General features: G+C 43.3%; 1 protein-coding gene across 14 annotated transcripts; it reads left to right on the top strand.

The window, feature by feature from the left end:
* The first annotated feature begins 4,508 nt into the window (after window positions 1–4,508).
* rab11fip5a (RAB11 family interacting protein 5a (class I)) lies at window positions 4,509–21,485 on the top strand. 14 transcript variants are annotated; one of them, XM_088310065.1, is made up of 10 exons: window positions 9,788–9,837; window positions 9,920–9,987; window positions 10,908–10,957; window positions 11,436–11,525; window positions 11,720–11,797; window positions 12,460–12,980; window positions 13,173–13,617; window positions 14,246–17,686; window positions 19,635–19,746; window positions 20,051–21,485. In XM_088310065.1, the coding sequence occupies exons 6-10, from the start codon at window positions 12,557–12,559 to the stop codon at window positions 20,306–20,308; spliced, it is 4,680 nt and encodes a 1,559-aa protein (XP_088166191.1). In that variant the 5' UTR covers window positions 9,788–9,837; window positions 9,920–9,987; window positions 10,908–10,957; window positions 11,436–11,525; window positions 11,720–11,797; window positions 12,460–12,556; the 3' UTR covers window positions 20,309–21,485. The 14 variants fall into 14 exon arrangements, with proteins under 14 accessions (XP_088166165.1, XP_088166249.1, XP_088166208.1 ...); XM_088310120.1 differs by lacking the exons at window positions 9,788–9,837; window positions 9,920–9,987 and adding an exon at window positions 10,068–10,296 and having other exon boundaries at window positions 11,720–11,767; window positions 12,460–12,517; window positions 12,604–12,980; XM_088310110.1 differs by lacking the exons at window positions 9,788–9,837; window positions 9,920–9,987 and adding an exon at window positions 10,068–10,296 and having other exon boundaries at window positions 12,460–12,517; window positions 12,604–12,980.

The following is a 21,485-nucleotide window of genomic DNA, read 5'->3' as shown; positions in this document are numbered from 1 at the left end:
GACAAAATGGCCGCTTCAGACGAAACTCGCAGACTTTCTGCGTCTTTTCAAAAATGACTTCATGAGACTTTTTTTTGTGCACGTACTCATGATAGAATTACCTGTCAAATTTCAATTTGCTAAATGAAAATGGCTTCAAGAGTTGAACTTTCAAAAGAATTTCAGGTGAGGATTTTTTAAAAAAAGTTTTAATCAATGAATTAAATCAATCACAATGTTACAGTGACTTAAATGCATATTTTAATCCAATACAGTACAATTGTTATATACAGTTTATGTGTATTTAATTTTTAGGTGCATTTATTTTGTGTGATTTCCAACATTTTGATACAATATTTGTGAACTTTGATGTGCAATTCATTTTTATCCAATCATTATTTGGCTTGAATTTTATTTATTTTATTGTCTTAGCGCAGAGTTAATGTGTAACCGGCACAAAATAATACAGTGATTTACAATGATATTTTATATAATCTACAAGAATAACACTTCTTTTTTTAACACTTTGACAAAGTACGCTTTTGTATTCAATGTTGGTCATGATGACGTGATTTTTTTTTCTGTAAAAAGCTTGAGAAAAACTCTTCTTTGCATTTCTTCTAGATTTTCTCTCTCTCTTACTAAACAATGTGTGTGTTTTGTTTATTTATTTATTTATTTATTTTTTGGTGGGCCACCCTTTGCAGCTGTCTCAGGACGTACTGAGGACAGGAGCGTTTCATTACGAGCGTCAGGGGTGAGAAAGTGAGCCCTGATTAGCTTTCAAATTAGCCACTTTAAACTCTAAGTAGGCCATTTGCACTCTGCACTCCTATGTCTGTTTCTCTTGGCGCTGTGCGCGCGCGTGTGCGTGTAGCAGCTGCTCTCTCTCATTGTCTTCATCGCTGTGTGTGTGTGTGTGTGCGTGTACGTGTACATGGGGATTACCAGCGGTTACGTAACAGCTGCGCCATGCAGATCGGCGTCGCGATGAGGGGATGATTGACAGCCGGCCTCCCGGAATAGAAGCCAAGCCAGGCCTCTGAGCGCTTGCCCGTCGCTGTCGGAATCTGTGCATCGTCCGGCTGATTGGACGGGATGAAGTTGCTAATGAGGCAGATTAGTTTGTCAAAGGAGACACTTTAGCCAGTCTCGGGGCCTCTTTAGTCCACTCAAGTCTCTCCTGACAAGTCAACGGGTCAACACCGACTGACGTGTCTAATGGCTCATTTCCACTCCGAGAATTTAAGACAGAACTTGCAACTTTTGGAGAACGGATGGTTGCGAAGGAACTCTTATCCCGAATTGAGATCCAGGGAAATTTCTCAGGGCCATAAAATGACCTACCTGCTAGATTGAGAGTTTCAAGAACCGGCCCTCGAGGAACAGGATTGAACTGGATTTAACATAACGTCTACTATCATGAAATTTACTGGAAGATGAAATGTGCGAGACTTTGTTGTGGCTGAAATGAGTGAGTTAGACATTATTTGGAGGAGGGGTTCTTTTTATATTCATACATGCGCTAATGCTAACCGCTAACGTCAACTGTATGTTTCAGTTGCGTCCAGGCGATAGCGTGTAACGATGCAGATTCAGTGAAGGCTTATAAATCATTAAAAGTCTCTGACTACAGAGACTAATAATGATTTATGAGTCTTCACTTTATCTTTCATGTAAACACTCACTTTTTCTATTAGGTAAGTGTTAATGTCTATCGCACGCAGGGCAGTCCTGTTAAATCATCCATCGTAGGGATGGGTAAATATCATCCCTGTTAGTTAGAGTGTTTAAAGTAATATTTCTGGTCGTGGACAGTTTGTTTACTTCCATGCTCGCTCATTTGACCGTTTTTCACGTCCATTCCTACGTAAACAATGCTGCTAAAATGCTGCTAATCAGCGTTTTCAAATGAGCGCGCTCGTCGTTTTTTGCCTGCAGCTCAGCCGCACATCATAAATGACGTCACAGGAATCCGAGTGCGCAGGAAGGCCTGAGCTGAGATTTGAACCCAGAACACAAGAACTGCAAGGCACACGTGCTATCCACGAGTTCACCACATTTCCCTTCACTTGAAACCAAATTTCATCAGTCAGAATTGCCGCAATTATTCTCACAAGGTTGCTGTGTGATTTCATTTCAGACCGGGAAAGGTCAGATGTTTTTTTTTTTTTTTTTAATTCTCGTAAACTGCCACCACTGCTGCGGTTTCTCGTCTCGCACCAAAACTCATTTTATTTCATTTACTTCCAAATCTCATTTAACTTCAATTAACTCCCCGCCAGTTCACTGTTACGTGTTTATTTTTTCATTTTGTGACCGCTGCGGACAGATTGATGACGAGTTCTGGAAGTGACACTTTTATTTAATTAATTATTATTTTTATCATTACTGCCACAATATACATAAACATAACAGAATGCTATTTTGTGGCCGCAAAATAGTTAATACTCTTTATTGTGTTACACTGCCCCCTAGTGGCCAAGTTTCTCACACCAGCGGAGCGGCACAATGATCATTAAATTGAAGTAAAAAAAAAAACATTTTATAAAATACAATATTATTGCGTGTCATTTTTTCCTCATAAAAACCACATTGTTTTGTTTTTTTTTGGGGGGGGGGCTGAAACTAATCAATTGTTTTTATTTCTATTCATACTCAACATGAAGAATTTCAATTGTTGAGTTGACTGTCGTCACCTAAATGGAACATCTCAAGTGGTTCTGTCAAAATACCCACCGTGTATCCCCGCCACTCTCACCTACACTGCCCCCCCCCAACCATGCCGTTTCCTGTCGACACACTTGAGCTAACATGTGGGCGTCGACAGAGCGAAGCGACGGGACAAACAGGTTGGAAAATGTCAACAATATGGTCTTCAACACTTCACCTGCTGATGTCAGTGCCAGTCCAAATCAAAAGATTTTCTCGCTTTGACGCAGTAAAATACTTTCAGACAAAAGCCGCAACTGGTAAACCGCTGACGAGTTCCAGAAATGAGCCAGGATGTTAGCTAATGCAACATCCTTCAACATTTCTTGTCATGTCTTAAGTGAACAATCAAAGAACCAATTTTGTAATTGTTGAGCATAATAATCGTAATTGAATTGTGATTAATTGCACAGCCCGACTTCACCAAACACGGTCTAAAATAACTTTGATCTTTTATCAGTTTAATAATCAACAGATGCTTTGTCAAAATCACAGAATTTTCAAGATTGCCCAAAAAAACCGCAACAAACACAAGATAAAATAAGATAACGTTTATGACTCCCACAATGCTACTGGTATTATGAAATCTGCCTGGCAACGGGAGCTAGCTGAATTCTGATAGGATAAAAACTCTAACCTAAAAATTGAACACGAGGATATAATATGACATCATTGTGAAGAATATAATCATGATTTCTTGATTCTGTTAGGCTAGTAGAGAAGGCCTTAAAGGCCTTGACCGCCCACCACTGGTTGTTACCCTCATCACTTTCCTACTTGTTTAGCCCATTACCAAATCATTACTGGCATTATTTTTTTTTTTAAACATGAATAACTTCTATAACGCTTTTCCACCTATTAAGGCACTCAAAGTGCTTCACACTGATCTTGCGACTACGTACTGATGACACAGGTGAAAATGTGGATTTGGTATCTTGCAGAAGGCTAATTGAACATGGTCATAATGGCTGGGGATCGAACCCACAACCACTAGGTGGGGAAACTCTACCGCTGAGCCACACTGCCCCCAAGATATTTGAAATATAAAATTTCATTAGAGGGAACAAAAAACGCACCAGCCCGCTGCCTCAGGTCTGTGGACCAAATGTTGCGGATCGCCAGGATGGCCGAGTGGTCTAAGGCGCCGCGTTCAGGACCCAGTCTCCCCAGGAGGCCTGGGTTCGAATCTCGAATTTCCCCATTGTGGGACTAATAAAGGGAATATTAATATTATTATTATTTCTGTTGTCGGTCCTTCTCTCACCGGAATGAGCGTCCATTGAATGTTTGCAAGCCTCTTCTTTTAAAACTTATTTGAAGACATTTTTGTTATTTTTTAGCTTTTGACTCAACATGAGACTGTCGCCATTCTGCTGTTTTTCTGGTATCTGTTGTATATGTGTTTATGTGTTTTAATTTGTGTTCTAATTTAATGCTAATTTATATTACACCATATATGGAGTGCTTTGTTACAGCTCCAGCGGTTGTGAAATGCACTATATAAATAAAGTTTTATCTTACATTACAACTTTATTTATACGGAGCATTTCACAACTGCTGCAGCCGTAACAAAGCGTTCCATATGGCGTAATCAAAAACAATATTGTATTGTCAAGTCACAGAGACAGACAGACAAAAATGTTTATTTTTTAACCAAAAAGGTTCCCATAAATTAAATATGATTATTTATGCGTTTTTATTTATTATCATTATTTATGTTGTTGCTGCAGCTGTTTAGCATTGTACCCAATGAAGTGTCCAGATTAGGGTGCACGTGCTGCTGCAGGACCCGGAAGTGGAGCATCGAATTGGGGAGGAGGATGATGATGATGATGATGATGAAGGCGGATGGGGAAGGCGTGACGTCGCTGCCCGCAGAGAGGCCCACTCCTCAGCCGGCCCGGCGGCAGAGAAGCAGCATAAACCGCGGAAGAAGAAGAACCGCCGGACCACGCGAGCAGCATCGTACACGGCGGATGTGAAAGAAGGGGAGGAGGAGTCGGAGTCGGTGGTGGTGGAGGTGGGGGACACGCCAGCCACCTCCACCAGGCTCCACACACGCCGGGACGAGGAGAGGAGGGGAGGGGCGGACATGGAGCAGTCATGGGTGCCCACACACGTCCAGGTGACGGTGCTCCGGGGCAGGGCTCTGCGGGGCAAGGGCAAGCACGGCACCAGCGACGTGTACGTGGTCATCCAGCTGGCCAAGGAGAAGTACTCGACGTGCGTGGCGGAGAAGACCACCGAGCCCGAGTGGCGCGAGGAGTGCTGCTTCGAGCTGCAGCCCGGCGTCCTGGAGATGGACAGCGGCCCCGAACTGGTCCTCACAGTCATGCACCGCGCGGTTATCGGGCTCGACGTGTTTCTGGGCCAGGCGCTCATCCAGCTGCGGAAGCTCTTCCATGAGAGCCGCGGCGTGAAAAATCAGTACGTATGTGTGATGATGTTTTCTCCCACTTTCTGTGAACGCATCACGGGTCTCCTCATCCACGTTTCGGGATGTCAACATATTGCTGCTGCATCGACACACCCTCACCACCTCCACCCATCCTCACACGCACACGCACACACAATTCTAATTCTTGTACCGTCTAGAATTTTCTAGAACTCATACTCGTTTGTTTTTGTTGATGTGTATGCTGTTGTGTTTACTGTTTCCCCAGCTTGATTATGGCTGAGTCCCCTGTCCCAATTCCAGGGATTATCTAATAGTTTGGTGGTCCCTCTTGACTACAAGCTTTTTTTTTAGCACAGTGTTTAGCACACACCGAGTAAAAAGAAAAAAGCTTGAGGCCTTTGCAGAGGTCCCTCCCATGTCCAGTCCGTTGTATTTGTTTACATGTCCCATCATGGCGCTCAGCCATGAAATATCATTCCGAAAAGATCGCTTGAACATCTTATTGAAATAAGGAAGTTGACCGAAGTCGCCGAATAGCAGGGGGTGTTCAAAGTTAGGTCCAGGGGCCATTTTGTGGCCTGCGAGCTTGTTGGCCAGAATGTTCAAGAAAGAAAATGGCCAACTTTCTGATTAATTTGCTTGATGGATTTATGAGACTTTTTTTTTTTTTATACATCCTGTCATGACGGACCTGAATTTTACTTCATTCGGTGAAACTAGTGAGGGGTAATTTGTTTTCCAATATTCTGATCGTCTCTGATCTGGTTTGTCTCCCCAAAAAGCAACTAAACGGGTACACTTACTTTAGATGTTACATTTTGTTTTCAGTCAAATTGGAATTTATTGTTGCTCTCATAGTTTAAAACATTTTGGAACCTTAACAGCAACATTCCACAGCGCAGGGGCCCATTTGCTGCTCCACTGCCTGCTCAGTTCATTTATGTCCCACAAACAAAATAACAAACTTCTGTTCAATTTTAGGCGCGTCTTTTTGATGCCTAGTTAGACGTTGATCAGTGAAACTAGTCGCTAGGGTCGGGGCGGGTTATTGTTTTGGCATTAATTTTGTTAAAACATCAGAAAAGTGACATACGTTAAGTTATATTTTACTTTGATTCAAATGTGAAATCTTTGCTGCTTATGCGAGACAATCTAAAGCCTGACCACGTCCTAGGAAATCAAAATGGGACTCCCCAGGGGTCATTTTACTGGCCACTTCCTAGTTAGTTTAGAAAACAAAATGGATGACTTCCTTTTCAATTTTGGACGTGGGTTTTTGAGACTTTTTGGGCATCTTGTTGTGATGTGTTTTGGGGCCTTGTGAGGCTCCCTTTTGGTTTAGATCAATTATGAATTTTTCTTCCTCTTTGCCTTTTGACACGTTTTCAAATTTAATTATATAAGCCGTAATTTTCCGAAAACTGAAATGTCAGACTTCCTGTTCAGTTTAGGTCATGGGTCCTTGAGGGTTTTCTGTGCGTCCCGTCGCGACAGACCTGCTCTGCGAATTTTGCTAGGGTCGGTAAATCTGGTGGGTGGTGGCGTCATTTTGTTAGAGGTCACCGAAAGGTGAGTAAGCAAATTTGTTTATTGCAAGAATTGCATTTTGGTTCCAATGAAGTTGGAATTCACACCTCCACAATGTTGTTTGACTCCATGTTCCCAGCAGAATCTGACGCGTGGTTGCTCCACAATGTTGTGTGCATCTATGTTTCCATTTTTATGGGGAGTATTCTGTTGTTCAACCGCGATTTAAGCATTTCAGTAGACTCTGAGCAGCAGTCGCTCCACAAAAAGAAATAAATGTGGTCGTCTACAATGTTTTATGTGCTCCATAATGTTCTATAGAGTATAGACTCTGACTTATGATATTCCACCATGTTGTGTGCATAAATGTTTGAACTCGGACTCCACAATGTTGTATGGATTTGATTCTGATATATGGTGGCTCTACGATGTTGTGTGGCGGAGACTCTGACTTCTGGTCATTCCACTAGTGAACTTTATCAGTTTATCAGCTTCTAGAAGTATCTATCGTGGGACATGGAGGGGCTTGTGACTTCCTGTTTTTGAGAGATGGGGAAGCAGATTTGCTGTTCCCAAAAAAAAAAAAAAGTCAACAAAAGGCTCACAGAAGACGCCTCCGGCATGGCAAGCTATCTTGTGCGTTAGTACGTGGGCAAAGTGGTGCAGTAAACTGCACCTTTTCTATGTGCTGCACTTTTTTTCTTTTTTTTTAGACGCTACGCTCAATGGTGCTTTTCTGCAAGCATTTCTGCAATCAGTGTGCTAAGGAATGCTCATGCTAAATCAAATCTAGCAGCAGAGTAATTTGCTTTTTAATGTCGTTTTATAAAAAGCCAAGAAGAAACGTGCTAATTTAAGATAAACGTCACATGCTAACGATGGAAAGGCCTGAAAAAAACTCAATTATGCGCTAGCAACCAAAATTTAACTGAATAATGCTCAAAATGTCTGATTGTGTTAACTACAATCAAAACCTGGTAATGGCTAATCCTATGTCGCCATTTTCTTCATCAAATATATTTGAAAGTATTTTTAATTCACCATTTGACGGAGCCCCTCTGGTGCCAGGGTATGAGGAAAAAATATTTTTTGATAATCTGCTCCCTCAGATTACTAATCCGTACCCACAGTTTAGCAAATCGCGAGGGTTCCGTCATATATATGACCGTAAACTGTGGTAACAGATTAATAAACTGTGGGTATAGATTAGTAAAAAATATTTTTTTCTCATACTCTGGCACCAGAGGGCCTCCGTACCATTTGACTAGTTTTTCCCTCATCAGTAAAATGGGACATCAGATGCGTGGTAAACATTAGCTTCTCGCCTCGAGTGAATGCTAGCGGTTGTTGGCGTTCCCACCGTGTGTTAAATCATGAAGTGAGCGGTTCAAACTGTTGCCCGTCGTCACAAGAAGTCATGAAAAGGGTCATCATTCTGCTGTAGGCGGATGTTGATGCTAATAGTAAAATAATGCTAACAACGCCATTTTTGACAATGCTAATGATGCGTACTTAAATGAAACATCACATGCTATCGACAGAGGGACAGCCAAGATCTATTACCCTTGAAAATGAATGTTTTTAAGGTTTAGCCACAAAATGAGAATTCAGTAAACTTCAGCTAACTCCTGTTTTTGTTTGCTATCATCTGAACCAGCTGATGTTGTCATTTGTAAGATAACATTTCAAACTAATTTTGGCCTTGAGCTTGCCGGCCATTTTGTTAGCATTCAACGTTAGCAGACAACAGTCGACCTACATTGTAACTTCATCATTGTTGGGGCATTTTTTGGGATTTTTTTTCTTTCCTTTAAAAAAAATGCTCGATGCTAATGTTAGCTCTGATGCATGAGTTTCCTGCAACATCTTTTGCATGAAGGTGAAAGTGTTAGCTCGTTGTACAGTTAGCACACAGCTATTGGAAATAAATGTAATGTCATTCTGAATGCTTGTTGGAAGGACAAGGAAGTAGGCGGCCGAGTTGGCCGCTGTGTTAGGAATGTGAACTCCACCTTGGCTGAGGGGAGTTACCGTGCTTCTATTGTTGGAGGGGAAACTTGAGTCCACGCCTCGCACAGTACTGTTCTAGCTTGAACAACTCTCACATATAAAGAAAAAAATATAACACTACTGCTGCTTTTCATGCCTCCGTTGAGGCTCGCTGATTTACTATTTTATTTTTATTCACTTGGGTGTACCAAAAAAAAAAAAAAAATTAGTGTACGGTAAAGGTTAGGGTTGGGTTCGGTTGTGATTAGCTCCCTGACTGACATTAAAACGCAGTCACCAAGACGACCTGTAGCAGGTTGATCAAAAAACAAGGTTTTATTCTCAAAGATTAAATCTAATATTATTGAAACGACTCAAATTACTACCGCAGTTAAATATAGGAAAATAAAAACGACTTAAATAATGACGCAAATCTGTTGCTCGTGAGAGTTTTTTTTTTAACCTTATTGAATGTTTGAAATCAATCTAAAAACTGACAAACGATGATGCTGAGAGGGGCCCGTGTGATCCTGGGGAACATGTTTTTTTTCCCCTGCCGTACTACAATAAAGTGTAATTGCACATTCACTCCAGTAGTTGGCAGTGGCGCTCTCCTTGCCCATTGCGCGCAGCTCTCTTTGTTTTGCAAAGAAAATGCTATTTTTTATGGTTGCGGTGGTGAGTGGGTGGTGGGGTGGAGGTGCGAGTTGCTTTCTTCTTGCTGAGGGGGGGGGGGGCGTAACAGAAAATAATTGAGAAGCATTGGATTAAGGAATTAGGATTAGTGGTGATTGTGGGTCTAGTCTCAGGTAGGGTGAGGCCCAAGGTTGGAGTTAGTGCGAGAAATTTCGATGGACTGGGCTGGGGGGTTCTGTTTAGGGTTGATTTAGGGGGTCAGGTTAGGGTTGGCGTTATGGGATTGTTGTTTAGGGTTCGATTTTAAATTGTTCCGTAAGGTTAACACAGAGTTGGGTATGTGTTAAGTTCGTGTTAAAGTTCAAATTGTAGTCTTCCAGTTTGCGCTACAAGGTGTCGGTTGTTGTTGCTCGGCTACGAAAAGTGTCTGCATTCCAATTTGCGTGCGAGACTCCACCTCAGAGCAGATAATTGTTTTCTCTGGCGTGCTTAACTGCGTGTGTGTGGGTGTGTGTGTGTGTGTGTATGTGTGTGTCAGTGAGTGCAAGGTGCTGAAATGGAGGTCATCGTTAGGACAGCATAACTCCCCCCGACTGGTACTTATTACGTACTTTTTCAGTATTTTCTTTGACGTTAGTCCTTTCAAGGTGCTACTAATGTAACTTGTCTTGTGAACAGATAAATGCGGAATAGAAAATGTTATGACATCGCTTATTTCATCAAGACACGCAAGAATATGGTGGGAGGTATGTTGTGTTAAAAGCGAAACGTTAGCACACTAACTTCTTTAAAGCCAAATACCACATGCAAACGGACTAGTCGGATGTAGGTAGGTGTGTACTAAACGCGCGATAGCAAGCGCTGTCGATCAAAGTGTGCTAACCTGTTAGTCAACTCTGGTAAGCGACGTGGTTTGGCATTTGCTAGCGTGCAAAACATTAGCTTTTTCTCTGGCGTGGAAGCTCCAGCTAATGGTTAAGCTTCTGTTCGTCTGCGCCTCTCTCGGGTTTGGAATTGTAGCGTGTTAACTTGCAAACATGGAGATAATTAGCAAGGTATGCTTGATTCATTGTGTGAAGTCGGAACGATGGACAAAAACGGGGTTGGATTTTACTGCTTATCTCATATTCCACAAACACATTGATCAGAATTTCATGCTTTGATTTGTGGGCCGGCATATAATATTTTCTTGTTTTGTGCTTGACTTCCCCTTTAAATTTAATGTCATATGCTAATTGTTTGCTAGATCATTTCAATTTAATCCACGCTAAAGTGTGTGTGTGTGTGTGTGCTGTGTTCTAGATATTAGCTGCTAGCTTGTGTTAGCTTGCTATCTGAACTTGCTAACAGCTAACCATTTTTCAGTTTTTGCCGCCGTTTTTATCACCAAATCTGTAAGCAAGTCAACAAAGTGTATTTCACTCACTCTTTTTTCTACTTTTATTTGATCTTCGTGGCCATTTTGAAAGCATTTTTCAATGTTAGCAGGAGAAGGGAACTCATCTTAGATCAAGAAGTTGACTGTTGTGTTTATATTTTTGTTTGTTTCTTTGCTTTTTAGCTCTGTCTATTATGAAAATATTTTAGTAAGCAAGTCAAATACAACCACAATACAAAATTTATAGCATAACGTAACTTGTCTGCTTGTTGCTGATTTCTTTTGGAGATGGCAATCTTCTGATGTGGTTTTCACAAAAAAAGTCATCTTTTACTGCGGTATGTATTTATTTACGTTTATTTTCTACTTTTTGGTGTTGTTGTTTTTATGTTGACGTGTTGTTATGTTTTATATATTTTTTTTCACAGTTTTGTTTTCATATTTTTCCTCGTTGATGTAATACTACAAATATCTGACCGCTCTTTTTATCGAGATGTAAATGGTGGCAGAGAGTTGCGGACATGTTTGGAGCTTTGTTTTCTTCTGTGGTTGAGGTGAGGAAAAAAAAAAAAACAGAAAAGAAAACTAAACCAAAAAAAAAAGTACCAGCTCTTGGTTTCGTTTCTTGTTTTTCTTTTTTTTTTTTTTGTCCTCACAGACGAAGGGACTTTCACTCAGTCCTTTCTTTGTGTTTCCTGTGAGTCGCCATCTCACTCTGGTCCTTCTACTGCGATATTTCTTGTTCTTGCGCACCAAACTCAAGCACACACTAATCATACGGCATTGTTCGCACTGCGTTTATTTCTATTGTGCAAGGTGGCAGCTGGCACGAGGAAAGGAACAAGCGCGCATATGTGAACCAGTTGAAACTCTGAACATCTTGGCTTGTGGATTCATTCCTGGCGTGTACGTTTCTCCTCTGCATCAATTTTTACAAACTGTCTTTTTTCTAGTCGTTTATTTGTTTTGTGGTGGTTATCATGAATAACCTGCAAAAAGTCACGTTTGACACGTTTGCATTACGCACTTGTGTTTGACTTTTTTTTTTTTTTTACCATGTGGATAATTTTGATGCATTCTGTTTATTTCTCTTACACAAGGTGGCCGACTTTGTGAATAACTACGGAGTGCAAGTCCACCAAATTTGTGTATGTGTTCCAGATAACACTTTTCATCCTGTGAGTTATGGTTGCTTCGCTTCATTGTTATTTCTTACAAGGCGTGTGGTTTGCTATTATGGGATGTCTTGCTCGACACACATACACTTGGGCTCTTCTCGGCTGGGTTAACTCCATTCAAACCAACAATACACTCATTCCTTTCAGCCAGTGACCCACTTTAAAGTTAGGCTCCTTGAGAACGGTAGCAGAGAAGCTAAAGGCAATTGTGATTTACAGTGCATGACTTGCAAGTTTTTCACCTTACGAGACGTCGCTTCGTTGTTGTTTTTTTTGCTTTGAGTTAGGAGCCAAAATTCTCCTCATGCATGAACTTCAAATGAACCGCTGCTATTAAAGTGAAGTGTCGTTTAAAAAAAAAAAAAAAGAGTGCCTCATTCATAGCTACACTTTCAGCTGTTTCTTGAACAGGCTCAACACTCAAATACACCAATACAAAATGAAAACACTCACAAGGAGCGTGGAGCAGATGTTAGCTGTTCCATAAGATGGCGCCAAAGTCATACTTTTTATTGCTTTTGCCTGAGCCCCAAAAAGTTTTTTCAGCCAATCGTAAAGTGTAGATTACCCCTTAAAATCAGCAAAAACCCGAATTTTCAAATGTTGATGTCGCTGTAATGCCATTTGTGTGTGTGTGTGTGCGTGTATGTGCGTGTGTCCAGGTGGTACAGACTCAACTCCAAGACCGGCAAGAAGGAGAAAGAGCGAGGCGACATTCAAGTCAGTGTCCAGTTCACACGCAACAACCTGACGGCTAGCATGTACGACCTGGTCATGAAGGACAAAGGGGGCGCTTCCACTTTCAGTAAGCTGAAGGAGCGCATGAGGGGCAAGAGGCGATCCAGTGAGGACGACTCCACCTTGGCACCTGGTGCAACCTTACCCGGGGGAACCGGCCCGCTGTGCCTGATGCGCCAACGTCTGCCCAGCGACGGGGGCGGCGAGGAGGACTACGAGGACGACGAGGGTGGCGAGGTGAGGCGCAGTAAGATGAGGACCTTCTTCCTGCGAGGCAAGCTGAGGAAGTCATCGGATACGCGTTCCAGTACGTCGTTGGGCTCCGAGAGCAGCGAATCGTCGTCGCGCGGGGGCAGTCTTAGTCCGACGGCCGGCATTAGCGTGGTGGTTTCCGACCTCTCCAACTCGCCCAGCAACAGCAGCAACCTGACCGCCGACAGCCCAGGTGACATAAACACAGAAAATATACATTCAATAACGCAGAGCTAACATACGCCCAGGAATAGTGGAGTTTTGCTTTATCTAACTTGGCGCTAATGATGCAGTCAAAATTTGTAAAAAAAAAAAAAGTTTTGTATTCCACTAACTGCGTCTAGTGTTTCCTCATGACCTTGTTTGTCTCTTGTCATCTCTTTAGAGCACATAGCAGACACATCACCCAAGTTGTCCCCCCTGCACTGTGACTTTAGTGATGAGATCAATGAAATCACCATCGCCGTGCCTCAGATCCCCGCCGGCGTCAACGGAATGCACAAACTGCAGCCCCCGGATCAGGCCTCGACAGACCCGGAAAGTTCTTTTGGCCTGGGCCACCTGCAGAAGGCTTTGCCTCTCTCCATCTCGTTGCAGAACCTTCACCCGCCGTCCTCCGCCGACCTCTTGCACGGCACCGTGGGCGATGGACGACGGTGGTCTTTTGATAAGGCCGGCGAGGAGGAGAGTGCTGCCATCGCAGCGGCCATGGAGAAAAACTGTCCTGTGCTGGGCAGAGAAGATAAGGGCGAGGAGGTCGAACAAGACTCTGGCACTGAGGGCAAACACAAAGGATGGTTTGGGTCCAAAGAGTCGCACAGTAAACCTAGGTGAGTTTCTCAGACTATACCAGTTGTGGGCCATGCATTTTTTTACCTAAGCCAAAGGCATTTATCTGGCTTAATCCAAATCCAAATTCCACCACTATCATGTCCCAATTTTAGAACACCCCAGTACTATCAAATAACAACACCTTGTTCCATGTGCATCATCTGGAATACTTAACAATCAGTATTTATATAACATAACAGAAACATAAAATACATTCCACTCATGAGGGATGCCTATGATTTTGTATTGTATCATGATGTGTTTTGATCTAAGTGGACTGCAACAGGTTTTATTTTGCCCAACCAGAAGAGAGAAAACTGCTGACGTCAGCGCTGTGAGGATGAATTTGAAATCTGATCTGAAACAATCCCATTGCTAATATACTTTAAATTTCAAGCTCTGTGGATTCTGAAGACCCTGGGCACGTTAGATTGACACGGCAGCACAAAGAGATAGAATTCTGATTACACTGAAACAATATGTAGAAATTACGCTCTGACGATTCTCCACTGTATTTACGATAGATCCGATTGAGTGTATGGGCAAAACCCTTTGCGAGGCCTTCAGTACAGTTCAGTGTGAACCACCTGCACTAATTCAGAGGACTGTGTTCGCTTCCTTCCACAGCCCGCTGGCCCTCCCTAAAGTAGACCCCACCACTGAACCAACTCTTGACCCGCTGCACTATTCTAACCCCTTCTGTCCCTCACCACCCACGTCACCCAGCAACCCTTTCCTCTTGCGCGACTCTTTCCATGATGACTCGCCGCCCCCTTTGCCCTTTCTTTCCAGTTCCCGGCCGCCCATAGAGAAACTCTTTCCAAAGGCGAGCCATCCGGTCACACAGACTTGGGACACTCAAACTACCGAAGACCATGTCAATAACTTGGCCAGAGTTTCACCTACAACTTTTATGGGCAAGACGATAACTCTAAGCAAGAAGTCTTCAAACCCCTTTACATCTGCTGAGGAACCGCAACCTGAGACAGAGTGGGACAATTCGTTTGATGAGTTTGCCGCTTGCAGGCTGCAAGGGCCGAAAGACCAAACATCTGACAGCTTAGCCATCACCCATCAGAGGGAGCGTGACAGTGTTGAAAGGAATGATTCCCTGAATAACAAAGGTGTCACATTGAACAACTACATGGAGAACTGCAGCCACCTGCACTATCTGGACCCAATCCCGGAGGATCCAAGCTATGAGGAATGCGACGAACTCTTTAGCACTTCCACTGTCTCTTCAGAATCGCACCCTCACCCTGTATGGCATCAAGTTAACAGCGCCACTAAAATGCATCCCTGTTTCCCAGATGCAGCTGGTTCATCGGGTATCGGTAGTTCAGTTGAAGATGATTTCCCCTCCTGTTTATCTTCATATTCGGTATCGGACAAGTTCTCAGCGTGTTCTTTGGATGAAACTGAGGCCCAGAATTTTGAGAGAGTCGTTCCAGCCTTGGAGATCTTGTCAAAAACTGCTATCAATCAGAAGGGTTCTAGCCCTACAGAAGAGCTTTTGACTGAAGCAACCCAACAAACTATGATTCAGACGGTAAATTCTGAATGCTGGGATTCAGAGGGATCAGTCCTCACACCACCACTGACCAAGTCTACCGCAACAATGATATGTTTAGAAGCTGCAGACATACAGATGCCAGACAACCCCAACCCACAGCTAGAGTCCAACTTCTCTCAGCACATTGACAACAACACTGATGGGGTACATCAAGATGAATTCAGTGGACAACCACCCCTGCACATCCACACCTCCTCCCCAGGCACAGGCGATTACTTGTCTTTTGATGACCCGGAAGTGTTGGAGGATGCCTGGGAGTCTCCTGTACCCTCCAGGAATTTTGGAGATCTTGACCAGTGTACCCACAGCTTTCATCAGAGCATCTATGTGACCGCCGACTCACAGTTCGACCACAATTGCTGCTCTCTACAGCCCTCAGAATGTTCTGGGATTTCCAAGCCTACTGAGATGTTCCACTCCGAAAACTCAACCTTCTGCGGGGAGCTAGGACAGACTCTGGAAGCTGTCGTTGCTTCAGTGAGTACAGATGGACCAAACAACCAATGTGACCGGTTGGCCTTGATGCCGGAAAACAGACCAGATAACGGTGAACCTAGTTGTACAGCAAGGGATGACGGGAGTCCTCAAGTTCTCCCTGCAGCAGACTTGTTTCTGAATCCTGATGAGGGCAATGAATTCACAGCTGTTGATCCAGAGTTGGTAAAAAACCCTACACCACAACTCCCTAATATATCCCAGAGTGCTGCGAGTTTTTTCCAAAGCCTCAATGACAACTCGCAGTCCCCCAAAAACCAGTACAGCATATATGAGGCATCTGAGACACTCGACTCAGAGAAATCTAACTTCTTTGCGGATCCAGGAGAGATTTCGGAATTTGCTGGTGTTTCAGTAGGACGAAATGTTTCTACCGAAGGTCCAAACAACCAAAATGACGGGTTGTCACTGGTAATAGCAGACATACCAGACTGTTTTGAGCAAGGTTTCGCAGCAGCGAATGAAGGTAATTCTCAAGTTCTCCCTGAGATTCATATGGACTCGTATCAGAAGCCTGCTGGCGACGATCAGTCCACTGATCTTAGTGATGTGTTTTCAAAAAACCCTTCACCACAACTACCCGAAATATCCCAGACCACCTTTCTCCAAAGCCTCGACAGCAACTTGCAGTACCCCCCAAAAAATAACGGTGTACCCGAGCCCACTGAGAGGATTGGGTCAGAGAAATCCAGCTTCTATGGAGAGCTAGGAGAGATTCCGGTACCCACCGGTACTTCAGTGAGCCCTGGGGGTTCTACCAGTGGACCAAATAACCAGGATGACTCGTTTCCTCTGGTGACAGAGAACAGACAACAGACTAGTGAGCCAGATTTCACAGATCTGTGTGATTTGGGCTTCATAACAAGTAATCATGGGAGCTCTCAATTCCTCCCAGTGACTCCTCCGGACTTGTATCCTCATGCCGTTGAGGGCAATCAGTCCACCGTTCTTGATGACGTGTTTGTGAACAAATCTTCTCGAGAACTCCCTAAAATATCCCAGAGCACTTGGAGCTTTCTCCAAAGCCTTGACGGCAACTTGCAGTACCATTACGGCATTTCCATACCACCTGACGTCTCTAAGATCCCGCCCGACAGTGGGGAGCTAGGAGAGATTCTGAATACCGCCAGCGGGTCAATGATTCCAGACGATTCTCCCAATGACTCAAAAAAACAAGCTGACTGGTTGTCTCTGGTGACAGAGGACAGACCAGATGCTCCTAAACCAGCTTTCACAGAAACGTGCGAGTCAAGTTTCATCGCAGGGGATAATGGGAGTTCTCAAGTTCTCCCCGCGACGTCAACAGACTCAAATACGAAGCCTGTCAGTGGCGATCAGCTCAGTGCTTTCGATGACATGTTTGTGAAAAACACTCCACCACGACTTCCTAAAATATTCCAGAGAACAAGGAGCGTTCCTTCATGCCTCTTATCTCAAAATCGTTATGGCATATCCAAGCCCAATGAGAGGCGAGGCTCAGAAAACTCCACCTTCTTTGGGAAGGTTGGAGAGTTTCCGGAAGGCACCGGTGCGTCACTGAGCCGTAGTGGATCAACCGTTAACACACACATTACCGACTGGTTGACTCAAGTGATGAAGGACAGACTAGATACAGGTTCAACTGGAGGTGACCACGAGCGTTCTCAAGCTCCCCCTGAAACTCCAACAGACTTGAAGCCCGATGAGTTTCTTGATAACGTGATTGTGACGCACTCGCCACCACAACACCCGACACTGCATCGCACCCAGTCTGTGAACACGTTTGGGTTCGACTTGGACAAGACCCCTCCGCTGTCCTTTTGGAACGAATCCTACACCCCTCAGGCATTATCCACACCCCCTGCCTCTCCCCCCCTTTCGACAGTCTCCGCCCCGCCACTAACCCGTCAAAGTAGTTGCTTCCCCTCTTTCCTTTCCTCCCTTTCGGATGCCTCGCCGCCGCCCGCCATACAGGAGGCACAGGAATGCTTGCAGCAGCACGCCACCCGTCAGGAGCTCAGGTGAGGTTGCTCGTTCAGGTGGGGGTACCGCATTTTTCCCCCTTCCTTCCAGTTTTCCAGACTTTTCTGGCCCTTTCAGCAGCTTCCACCTGCTTCTTTCTTTGAGCCGTCGACTCCGAAGGGGATCCTCTTGGTGGTGGTGGTGGTGGTGGTGGTGTGACCCTCTCGTTTTTTTATCTCTCAGTTAACACACACACTAATCCTGCCGGGACTTCCTCTGTGGGTGTCTTGTGTGTGTGTGTGTCCTGTCTCCGTGGTAATGGGAGGGGAAACACTGCCTCGGGCCAATTAGCAGTTATTATTTTGCCCTCCGATTCCTAACACAACCCCTCTCCCCACCTCCACTCCTTCCCATTGTGCCTTACGCGCACACACATGCAAACACACTATCCCCCCTCCTCACAGGACCTGTTCTCACACTTTTTTCTGCCCCCCCTACCCCCAAAAAGGTGTTGTTGTGTCACCGATAGCGTTTCCTTTTCAACCCGGGGCAATAACACACTTCTTCACACCTTTCCACTTGTTTTGCATAAATGCATGCAATTAAAACGACTTGGGTCTCATTTAACTTTTCATTTTCACCGCTTTGAGGAGGTGGACCTGCCTGACCTCCTTCTCCTGATGACCGTTCTAAGATTGCGGAAGATAAAACTGTCTGGTGTCATCCTGATTGCACAATATGTAACGAAAAAAAATCTGCAAAATACACAAGTGGAAGAATTCGAAATGTAGGTCGTCATTGGAAAGAGTCGACGCAGTGCATGCGATGTCTTGTTTTACATCCGTACAGCATATTTGCTACTGAGTATTAGATAAAGCCTAAAAAGTGTCACACATATATTGTCCCTTATTTTTCCAAAGAGTTTTGGCAGTCATTCCGTGCACCAAATGAGATGGTCAAGTTTACTTTTTTGAATTGAAAAGTGAGACAAAATGTCTTTTTTTAAATTAATTAATTAATTACATTTTTTTTGGGGGGGGGGGGGGTGAAATGATAAAATTAAAAAAAAATCATAATTGGTGGTCTAATGCTTAGATTGCACTAGTATATTTTTTCATGCTGCATTGATAATCAGTTTGACGTACTGGCAAAACAAATGTCTTGCCACGATGTCTGAGGCTGACATGCACTCTAATTTAATTGTTCACGGAGTAGCTGGTGGAGCGGTCAGTATTCCCCCTGGACCTCTGTATTGTACCTGCAGCAAAAAAAAAAAAAAAAATACAAATGCAAAGTTGGTAATATCGTGACAACTTTGTTTATGCACTTCTGTTGCTCAAAATAACAAGTTTGATATTTGAGATGATTGATTTGAAAAATGGACATCTACGCTAATGTTACTTTCAAGAGAGTTAAATTGACATATTCATAGATAAAATGTTTTTGGGGAAAAGAAAAACACTGTTAACGCTTTCATGTAATTTTCAGAAAAATTTTACTTTTTTTTTTTTTACTCCAACAAAAAACATTACAAAAATTCAGACATCAGTCTTAAATTATGATTTGCATGAGTATACATTGTAATAAGTTCAATCATTTAAAATGTACATTTTCTAAAACATTTTTCGAAAATCCACTTAAGTTTCCACTCAATATTCAAGAAAATTCTAAAAATGTGGTTGAAATCTCCACAATTTATCTCAAACGTACAAAATGTTCACAATTTTTACATTCTGACCAAACATTTTTTTGAAAGTAAAAAAATGTACAAAACCTTTACAGATTTCTACAAAAAAATTCACAAACAAATCTTCAAAATGCTAAAAAAAACAAAAACAAACAAAAAAAAAGGATCAAATGCATGAACAAAATCTTTTCTTTGATCATTCGATTATTGTTCCTGTGTCATGAAAATGGAGGACATCGCCAACTCCTGGCCTGGCATGCACACTACAACATACGATCCCATCTCGTTTTAACACTTAACCTTGTGGCGTTCCCTTGCAGTCCCCACCCGGTGCGGCCCCTGAACAGCGCCCCACCGGCTGAAAGTCGCTCGGTCCTGGAGAAAATCAAGTCCAGCATCCACCCTGGCAGGAGCAGCCAGACCGGCGAGAAGGTCAAATTTAAAGTCTTTTTTGCAAATATGCTGTGCGTTTTTTTCGCAGAAAGCTGATTTTCTCAGATTTCCGGGAGAAATGGCTGCGTTTTGTAAAATGTAAAAAGTAAATCATAGAACGCGATATTGATCTAAGAATCTATCTTCATCTAGGAAAATCTGTCAACATACTCCAAAACAAAAAAGAGCTTTTTATAAATTAGCAAAATTTTTATTTAGTTTTTTTTACAAGCTCATCATGAGGTGTTGTGTGCTGAGCTTTTGAGGGGGGGGGAAATGAGTTTTCTCCACCTTGTGACCCCAGATCCTGACGGAGGGCGCCGGCTCGTACTACCACCTAACCCACAGCGAGCTGATTGGTCTGCTTGTGCGGCGCGAGGCGGAGCTGGAGTGCCAGAAGGCGGCGTTTCAGCAGCAGCGGGCCCTGCTGGCCAAGCGGGAGGTGGAGCTGTGCAGGCTGAAGCCGCAGGTCCGGGACCTGGAGGACTACATTGACACGCTTCTGGTGCGCATCATGGAGCAGAAGCCCACCCTCCTGCAGGTGCGATCCAGGCTCAAATGACGGCAAATGAGGCTTGGATAGCCCAAAAAGCTTTTTTAATCTTTTCACCGCTATGCTGTCCCCTTTTGATACGAGCGTTTTGCAGGGGTTCTCAAACCTTCGGCGTCCAGGGATCGAGACATTTTTCGGATTTGATTGAAACAAATGGAATCGTTACACTTGAAAATGTACCTTCCTTGAACCTAACCACACCCCATGTATCGAGATACTTATCGAATGGTATAAGCAGGGAAGGGCAAATATAGCGGGTATTGGTATCGAGCCTTATTTTTCTGTATCGAGTTCTGGTGGTGTAAAAAAAAAAAAACCTGATATTGAGTATGTCCTCCTCGGAAGAAGTTGGCGCGATACTGCGGCAGTCTGACACATTGTGGAATCATCATTGCATCCAAAAAAAGATTTTGTTCACAATGATTTGTCCATGCATGAAATTAAATTTTATATATCAAAAATACCAGCGGTATGGTTACTTGAATGGTGTCATGTCCCATGTTTCAAGTTGACTTTTATTGGAACACTGCACAATCCGCATAGGAATGTTACCTATCTATATACAAGGAAAAAGTTGTGTCATATTATCATATTTATTCCATATTTTGGGCAGGAAAACTAATATTGTGATATTAAAGTCAAAATTTAATGAGCCACGACCGTCACATTTTTATTTAATTTAATTCCAAAACTGCAACTTTTTTTCCCCTCTTCATGGTACACCTCCTATTCTGGAAATGACATTTATTTAAAAAAATAGGACTGTCTTCTTGGAAATATAAAATATGCATTTTATTCCCCCAAAAATCTGACTCTTACTATCATCATGCGTTTTTTTTTGTTTTTTTTTCTCTCCGAACCAAACTAAGTGGGAGGATTGATGGGTTCAGTGTTTGTTTTGATTGTTGCCCTTTTCGAAATGACTCAACCTAATCATTTTCCCCCCCGTCCCTGCCGGTTTGAGAACCACTGCAGACATGAGACGCTGACGTGTTACGAATGTTCTAGCTAGACCTCAGGTTGCTTTCAGCTCACCCGCCAAGTGTGGTTGCTTTTAAGATGGTGGGAATGTGAGCACCCATGTTGTTGGATGCTGACGTGGAACGACGTCCTTTTGCCTCACCTTGCTTGTTATGAACACAAATAAGAACAAATGCAGAATCTCCGTCCTTTTTTTGTCACTTTC

This window comes from Idiotropiscis lumnitzeri, chromosome 1 (assembly GCF_059441095.1).
Source record: "Idiotropiscis lumnitzeri isolate Australia: NSW breed Sydney's pygmy pipehorse chromosome 1, RoL_Ilum_1.0, whole genome shotgun sequence".
In the NCBI taxonomy this organism is placed as follows: Eukaryota; Metazoa; Chordata; class Actinopteri; order Syngnathiformes; family Syngnathidae; genus Idiotropiscis; species Idiotropiscis lumnitzeri.
The sequence above is the reverse complement of the archived record's forward strand: the minus strand, read 5'-3'. Positions and strand labels throughout refer to the sequence as shown.

Excerpts from the sequence above, each read along its gene's own strand:
- rab11fip5a (XM_088310039.1), top strand. The coding sequence starts at position 4,784 with ATGGAGCAGTCATGGGTGCCCACACACGTCCAGGTGACGGTGCTCCGG. Across the intron at positions 5,119-12,459 it reads AGCCGCGGCGTGAAAAATCA|GTGGTACAGACTCAACTCCA; the intron begins GTACGTATGTGT and ends GCGTGTGTCCAG. Across the intron at positions 12,981-13,172 it reads CCTGACCGCCGACAGCCCAG|AGCACATAGCAGACACATCA; the intron begins GTGACATAAACA and ends TCATCTCTTTAG.